Source organism: Nothoprocta perdicaria, unplaced genomic scaffold (assembly GCF_003342845.1).
Source record: "Nothoprocta perdicaria isolate Ctin4 unplaced genomic scaffold, notPer1 scaffold_23, whole genome shotgun sequence".
Lineage (NCBI taxonomy): Eukaryota > Metazoa > Chordata > Aves > Tinamiformes > Tinamidae > Nothoprocta > Nothoprocta perdicaria.
The window spans coordinates 3706722-3715277 of NW_020455455.1; the positions used below are offsets into that span (position 1 = coordinate 3706722).

At 35.7% G+C, this 8556-nt stretch overlaps 1 protein-coding gene across 1 annotated transcript in view; it reads left to right on the forward strand.

Annotated features, from left to right (window-relative positions):
• The window catches only part of LOC112947394 (macrophage mannose receptor 1-like), a 29379-nt gene extending 22954 nt beyond the window's left edge, over positions 1-6425 (forward strand). Inside the window, exons 25-29 of the mRNA XM_026039477.1 lie at positions 720-866; positions 1894-2010; positions 3342-3509; positions 5318-5359; positions 5783-6425. Coding sequence (XP_025895262.1) covers positions 720-866; positions 1894-2010; positions 3342-3509; positions 5318-5359; positions 5783-6015 — 707 coding nt within the window. The 3' untranslated portion in view covers positions 6016-6425. The remainder of the gene's footprint in view (positions 1-719; positions 867-1893; positions 2011-3341; positions 3510-5317; positions 5360-5782) is intronic.
• The last annotated feature ends 2131 nt before the right edge of the window (positions 6426-8556 follow it).

Genomic DNA, 8556 nt, shown 5'->3' on the forward strand with positions numbered 1-8556 from the left:
TTGGCTGTAGCTACATAAAGGTTATGAGCAGTTGTTTTATTTGAGCTGATGCTGTATAATTTTGCTATAATTTATTTTCCAGATCACATTCTGAACTTGATTTATTTGCAGCTTCAACATGTTTTAGTTAAAAATGCATGTACCAGCTTACAGTGTTACTAGTTTATGCTCTAACATTATTATGTGCAGGAAAATGTGGGGCCACTGCACAAGTATTTCATGAACTTCAGATAGTTGCACATGGTGTCAGTTAAAGTTATTCAGAAATTTTGTTAGAATTATTGAGAAAAATATCTCATTGAGAAATTCATAATAAATAACAATTTAGAGGATATGTAATTTAAAATAAAATTATTTGAAGTTCTTTAGGGTATTCTTGTTCTTCTTTTCCTATCTTTTATTATACTTCTCATTCATACAATGTTGCTAATTATAGAAAATATACTGAAACAAACAAAGACCAAACTCAGATTYTTGGCATGACCAGTTCGAAGCACTAGTAGCACTGAAGAGCACAGCCTTATATTTTACTGCTCAGCTGTGGCTGGGGAGTGCTGTTCCTCATTGTCACTCTTAACATATTCRTTGATAATTCTCATAATGTGTGATGAAGATTACTTTAAGTACTTTTAAGAAGGGTGTTTTTTAAACTAAATTTCATATTTTAATGATTACAATCCCCACTGACAACAAAATCCATAGTATCTCATTTCTTGTAGATACAGCTTTGTATGATCTTCCAAAGGAGGTTGGCAAGTGCCCTGAATCTGATCACATCTCTTGGATTCCCTTCCAAAACCACTGCTATAACTTCAACTCAGATGAAATGAGCTGGTCTCAGTCTGTAACTAAATGTGTTCAATCAGGTAATTATTATTATTGTTATTGTTATTATTATTCAAAAATTTCAAGAAAGAAAGAAATTAACATCTCATTTACTTTTCATTGTTAAAGYTGTTGGTTTTCATTTAGATTGAAACTAAGGTGATCAGTTTTCCTTGTTTTTTTCCTAACCAGTTATGTTTTGTTCTAGTTACATCTTAATTCCCAAAGTTTCTACTTATAGGGTTTTTTTCAAATGGTTTGATTTGTCTCCAGTCTTATGCATCTTTCCTGCCTTTGCAGTACTTCTGTGCCAAGATGGAAGTAATTACCACATCACAGTAACAATCAGTTATTTTTCACATTGGGTATGTGGTCTGACAAGGAGGTTGCTTGCACTGCCTGGAAGTCCTCACTCTGTCAATGGGACTCGCTGGTAACCTGCAAAGCAAAGGGAAGGCAAATGCCTCTCTCCTTTCTTGAGCTTCTGGTCCCAGAGTGAACAGTGCTCAGCTGTGAGATAGCTCATCAGTGCTTTCCTAGACAGTGAAAAATAATGGAACTATGAACTTCTTTAAAGAAATCGGTCCTTTTGTTCCGTATCTTATTTGATCTTTTCAGCCTTCTCTCCAACACATTCAGTCTGCCACTATCGCCAGAAAGATTAATCTTTCCTTTTTAATCCCATGTTTGTTTGCTGCAGTTTTACATGTCACACAATATTGTGTCAAATCCAAAAAGAAACAATAAATAACAATCCGTTAATGATAGTTATAAAAATATTATGCAATCTTTGAAAAATAATGTGCTGTTTGCTTGTTTTGATAATTTTGAAATAATCTTCACTGTGTTGCGCTGAAAATCATATGCCTTTCTTTTGGGAAATCATTTACAAGCCATGCTGTTTCCCTTGAGCATTTCTTTCTGGTCCCTAAATCCTCACTTATTCTCTACCAGCAGAAAGAAGTTTTATTATTAATCTTATCCTGCAGCACTGTCTTTAACTACCACAGATTTCTGTAACAGTAGCTACCTCCTATCATCTTTTGTTTGTTTTCTAATGTATTATAGGTGGTACTTTGGCTTCTGTAGGAGATCTGGTTGAATCAAACTTTTTAGCAGAACATGCAGACTACTTATCAAGCAGGACAAGTGGGATTTGGATAGGACTATACAGAAATATAAATGGTAATTATTTTAAATTCTATACATGATCATTAATAGCCTTCATTAAATTGATTGAAATATGACTAAGTTATGTCTTTGTTTTGGGGAAAATATTTGAGTACAGGAGAAATTATACAGAAAAAATTCTGAAATAAGCACAAAAAATAGATACATAGCATTTGATTGAAAAAACATGTATGAGGTTTAGGGTTTTATCCAATAGGTGTGAAAGGCTGTAGAAAACAAATCCTGCTTAACTTCAGTTATGGGTCCTGCATATTGCATGGGTCAGYGAAAAAGGCTGCAGCCTCCTACCAGCATGGAGACTGTCTCAATGCAAATTTCTTCTGTTCCATATCTAGTTTAGTAACARAGGAATGGAGAGGTGATAGGACTCTTTCAAGAGGCAAAACACAGGAAAGACCCGGTCTTAAGAAAGTGGGACACGATGTGTTATTTTAGCTGTCTGTACTGGGACCATCATGGGGCTCCTTTCTAAACCAGAGCTTTCTAACCTAGAATTTGGAATTGCTCTTACCTGTAATTTTCCACAGTTGCTTCTTCGCTGYAGTGTAAGGAAGATCTTGCAGAGGTCTGTGTAGTCCATCCCCTTCCTCTTTGTGGAACCCATACTGAGGACATCTGAGGACATCTGCARTTCCTGGCTTGTGCAAGAGCATTTTCCTGCCAGGTCTGCTCTGTGGCCTGGAAGTGACCCTTTCTCTTGTGATCTGGGCTTCTCTTGGCCTGGTAGCTCCTGCACAGGTCTGTGGAGATCCAGACGCAAGCCACGGGGTCACACCAGGCAGCATCATTCCTCAATGTAAGGAGAAAATGAGGCTCTCTAGAAATGGCCCTTCTGGAAAATATGTAAACAGAAGAAGCAAGTCTAGCCTCAGTCTTCTAGCAGTCATAAAGGGTTTTTTTCAGACTTTATTAGACTCATTGATACATCAATATTTTTCTTTTAYAGGCAAAATAAATAAATTTTATTTTTACATTACTGTATGCTTAAGCTTTACAGTAAAAACCCTGCTTAATTTTCAATCAGCATTACCAAAATAAGAAATTAGGAATTAAAAAAGAAATAATCTAGCTTTATGTATTTTACAGTTTCAGGCATTAGTCTCCTAGACAAAACTGTGGGAATATATAGCTAAAATCTAGTTATGATAGCCACAGTTATGATCTTAATCTGGAAAACTAATTATATTTTTAATAAAAAGTTTGATTTTTTAAAGAAAGTCGTATTGTTTTATTAAACAGAGCATAACAACAGAATTAGGGAAAAATTAATATTAGTSGACATTCTGCTGAATTAATAGTACTGCTGCTAACATTTGCCACACCAGGGAAGCTGCTCTGGCAAGACAACACTGCGTTAGACTTTGTGAACTGGGCTGAAGGACAACCTTCAGGGGACCAGCTTGATTACTGCGTGCAAATGTCTACCTCCTCTGGGTACTGGAGTATCATTTCATGTTCTTCCCAAAGGGGATTTATTTGTAAGAGGCCAAAGAGTAAGTGGCTGGTTTAATATTTTCTTTTTACATTGATGGTTCTATTTAGTAATAATAACACAATATGGTCATTTTGAAAATTGTCACATTTTATATCACATAAAATGCTGAATTTACATACTTTCTCTTAACCTTCTTGTCTGCCAAGAGCTGTTGTGCACTATCTGTACTGTTTGTGTGCATTCTGCAATCATTATTCAAATAATAACAAAGATAATCTGTATTTTCTGGATTTTTTAAAAATTCCTTTTTGATTTTCCTCCTCCATCCAAAATATACATAGTTTTTCCTGCTAATATTCCTTTTCCCTTTTTATAGAACAAAAGCTGCCTCAATAATTTGCTCTTCTTCCTCTTGCTGTGCTATGATACATGCTGTTCTAGTGAAGGATGGATGAAGCAATTTCATTTAAGTCATAACAGAACGGAAGCATGATCCAGAGCTTGTATAGTGACCTTTGAAAAACAGTAAAAGTGTTTTGGTTAACATTTTTGTTTTAATACTGTGTTTCTGTACAACTGAATGCCATCTGCTTCGGTCAGGAAGTAGAAATATCAGAATATCATGAGCCAAGCAGCCGTGTGGTATTTTTGAGTTGAACTGTAATTCTGCAAAAAAGTCTGATTTCCTGTCCTATTTCACAACCCAAAGGTTCTGAATATTTTGAGGTTCTCCATCCTTTCTTCTACAAAACCAAGCAGCTGGTTGGGAAAGCAGATGTTCACATGTGTTTTGGTTTTAGAATATTTACTGAAAAAACAAAATTCTCTTTTTAGAGCAATTCCTATTTTTTTTTTTTGGGGGGTGGGAAGCAGGGAAAGGGGAACTAGAGCAATACTAGAGTACTACTTGCAGAAAGCTGCTTTTTTGTTACTAGAAGTTTTAGAAAGCACCGCCTCAGCATCGACATATATTTTTCTCATCCGATTTCAATTGTGATTGCCTCTGTGTGTTATGCCSAAGTGTGGAGTCTATTTCCTAACACCTGGCTCTCCAGAAGGTTTTTCAGAGTGAGCAGACATCATGTTTCATCCTTCCAAGGGACAATTTAAGAGGCATGTTAGGAGATGTGGTCATGAGTGCACCAGTGTCTTGTACATTGAGGTGGAGCATCTGGCCCTTCACGGCCTCTTGCTGTGCTGACGTGAGCTCTCTGCCTCTCCAGTGTGGCCCCCATGGCCCCCATTGAAAATCTGTTCTTGTGGTAGAGCTGATCCAGCTTGCACCCAGTCGTTGGCCAATGTGCAGTGAGAAATCTTGCAGGTGGAGCCCTCTTTAAACCACCAATAAAACTGCATGTCGAGGCTTGACCTTCAATGCAAACACTTTAGATAGAAATAAATTCCAGTACATTAAAAATCCGCAGGAGCTCAGAGGAACTGTGTTCAGTAGAGGAATTGGAACTGGAAAATATTCCCAGCATTTGACCATTTGCCCAGCACCTCAGTGGTCCATACACAGGACACACMGGCTGGAGAGCCAATGAGAGGGAAAGATTTATTAACAAGAGTATCAGGGATAGTCTGTCCACCACAATCAGAAACTTCTTGTGCTTAAAGGTTACTTGCTTATCGGTAAAGGAGAAGGAAGAAGGCTTTAATATGCAAACCACCACAGTTTCACTGCAGTGACTATCAGGTTAAGGTCAATTGCATCGTTTCATCTTTGCTAATTATGTAAGTGCACTTACAGAAGTGAAGGGAGAGCCTTCATATGCAGCATCACACATTTTGCTGACCATGTAGCTGTAGGAATGAAAACATRGCATTTTAAGATTGTAACTGGACGTTTTTCATCATCTCTGACAGTTATTCTCAAAGAAACTTCAGTTGCTCCAGCAAATGTGGAAGGTAGGTACTTTTCTTCCTTTCCATAGTTTGAGACATGAAAATAAATATTTGATTTTATTTATTACTTGATATTTATCAAATGATTGATTTTTATGTATTTATTATATTCACTTAATTCATTTAGTTGCCATTGAGTTCAGTCCCAGCATGATTTATTAGTTTCTATGAGATACTTATGGCATCCAGGATGGCAGCCCACAACTAAGTGCATTGGTAGACTGACCATTTTGTGCCATCTTTCATACACTACAGTCTGTGAGGGGAGATGACAGAGAGATGCTAAGATAGATGTTTAAAGAGAACTCTCATTCTGAAAAACCATATGAAAATATCTACATCTTAATGGTATCTTCTTTGCCCATAGTCCTTCCTAGTTATGGCTATAGTGGACTCAATTCTAACTGCTTTGTATTTTTTTTACAGATGTTGAAAAGGACAAACCACGTGGTCACACCACAATTTGGATACTACTTACTCTGGTCCTGCTTATTTTAGTAGGAATGGCCTTCATGGTTTATTTCTTATGCAAGGTGAAAAGCCAAGACAATTACTTTTTGCAGTGCAGAACACTAGACTACAACAATCCTGTAACTGGAATGGACGATGAAAGTGATTTTCTCACTGACAAAGAAAGAAATGAACACAGTGTTGTCTAATGTGATTATGTAGTGAAACTATATGTTTATACTTAAAAGAACCTATATCAAACAGAATGTTAGTCAAAGCTACATGCACATAACACATATTGCACATATGAAAAGTAAAAATTCCTCATTTGATAGGAGCTAAGTAATATTGCTCTGTACTGTTCAAGAAATTTTCAGAGGATCAAGACTTGGAGTAGTACACTGGCCTAATTAACCAAGCAAGACAAATAGAAAAACTAGAGACAGTTTAAACTTAAATGTAGACATTTGTGACACCATCATATRAAGAAACAAGCCCAGATATGTAGTGAACACTCTACAAAGCACTCAGCCCAAAACCTACACTTTCAAATATAGCTCACCAAAACACAAMGGGTCTATACTTTTACTTCAGTCAAATGGTATTTGGAGTATCTAGTGATTTACATGMCTTTTTCCATCATTGTTGTCCCTATGTTACAATCTTTCTTGCTCAAGCTTTGAATATATAGTAGGTAAAATATATATTATCTTAAAGATAATATTGTATATCAGTGAAAAAGTTTGGCATGCAATAATATTGTCAGTAAATGTAAATACTTGTACTTCATTCATGGCTTCAACCTGAATTTTGCAAAGTAAGTAAACTTTGGAATTCACTCAATCATATTCAATGACTTTGACTATTTTGTATCAATTATATGAAAATATATCAATAAAAGATATAGGTATTACATAAAACTTCAGTACTGATGAATTATCATGCAGAGATTTTATACAATCTGGTGATCAGATGAGTCATTTACCTTAAGAGAGGCTAACACAAGGAAACATGACAATAGCTTATATACATTTCTTTTCAGTCATACGCTATAAAGTGTGTCCAATTAAAGCTGGAAGGAAGGAAGGGTCTTCTCACATAATTTTTCTCTTAAAATAATCTTTACTCACAGTCCCCTTGATCTTATGCCTTTTATTTTTCTTTCATATGTGTTACAACTCATATCTGTGTTTGTCTTTTTTGTAAATGTTGACACGGAATTGGGTCCAGTGCTGTTTTAAGGCTAAAGATAAAACTAAATCAAATGAAAGGGGCAAACAAATGATGAAGCAAATGTATCTTACATAAAACAGATAATACAATTATTTATCATTTTTGTACTTTATATAAATATTTTCATCAGATAATGGAGGACAAATAGACTTACATCATAAAATATAGAATCATTAAGGTTGGAAGGAATCTCCAGAGAAGGAGATTCAGCAACCAGTCTTGGCAACCTGTTCCAGTGCTCTGTTGCCCTCACTGTTAACAATTTTTTCCTTAAGTTCCTGTGGACCTTTTGGTGCTTCAGTTTGTGGCCGTTTCCTCTAGTTATCTAGKGGTCACCACTGTAAAGAGGCCACCCCAAACTGGCCCCAGACAACTTCCATTTTCTGATGYATTCTGGAATCAAGCCTAATTTTGTTTGGCTGTGAGTAGGGATCGGGGAGGAGGGCAGATGTAAGAGTATTTTGAATCGGTAATAGTTCTGAAGACCCAGTACTCTATAAATGACTTTCTTTTCTCCAATCAAACAATGTTTTACTCTATCTTGTGACAGCTGGTTTCATAAGACAGGTATGGAAAAATGAGGGAAAATTCTCAAGGTAATTTCTGCTGCCTTTCTTTGCCTGTTTTCATTCAAAACAAATAGGGGATTTTGAAATATTTTAGATGAAGTTGATTTCCACTTAATAAAGGAYTGCAGATCCTTTGGAGTGTGTGACACTATTCTCTTGTGCTTTTCCTGTATTTTTTCCTATAGTTTTCTTAATGCAAAAGAAAATTTCTTTAAATATTAAAATGTAAATATTAAAATTAAAATTGTGAATTAATTAGTTTTAAAGTTTTTTGATATTTGTTATTGAAATCACCTGTTAACAGAAAGATCATATTTTGTGGAAAGTGGTGGCTATTTTGTATGGGTTCTCCTGAGATACAATTACATGAAATTATGGCACTCTGCTTTTAGCAATTTATAAACTAATGGCTGAGTGTCTGTATAGTGCCCAATGTGTCTATCTTCTAAATAAGGTTAAATTGTCCTCTCTCTGCTTATTTTTCACATTGGTATAGTTGATTCTACTTCGTGCACCTTTTTTAGCAGTGAAAATCTATCCTCTGGTGAAAAAGTTTTCCTTTGTTTCCTTTGAGTTATCCGAATATATGCTTTTGAGATTTAATGCATAGCCATCATATTCTGAGCACTCCCTGCTGTTTTGACTTGAGGGCCATGAACTGAACCATTAATGAAATCTTTCACCAGAATCGTGTTGAACTGTTCAGATGTTGGCGCTTGAATTAGATTGGAATGAAAAATTGCTTTCAGACACAAAATTTGAATTTTGTAATTATAGATTTCAAAATTCTACACGTGACAGGATATTTCCATATTTAGAGCCCAGTATTTTGTCTTTCAATTAAAACTCTCTAAAGCTGAGGAAGCGCTAGCACCCGCTAGTTCCAGAAGGACTTTTATTGCAGCAATTAATTTTTGGTGAAAAAGAAGAAGGAATGAAACACTTGAA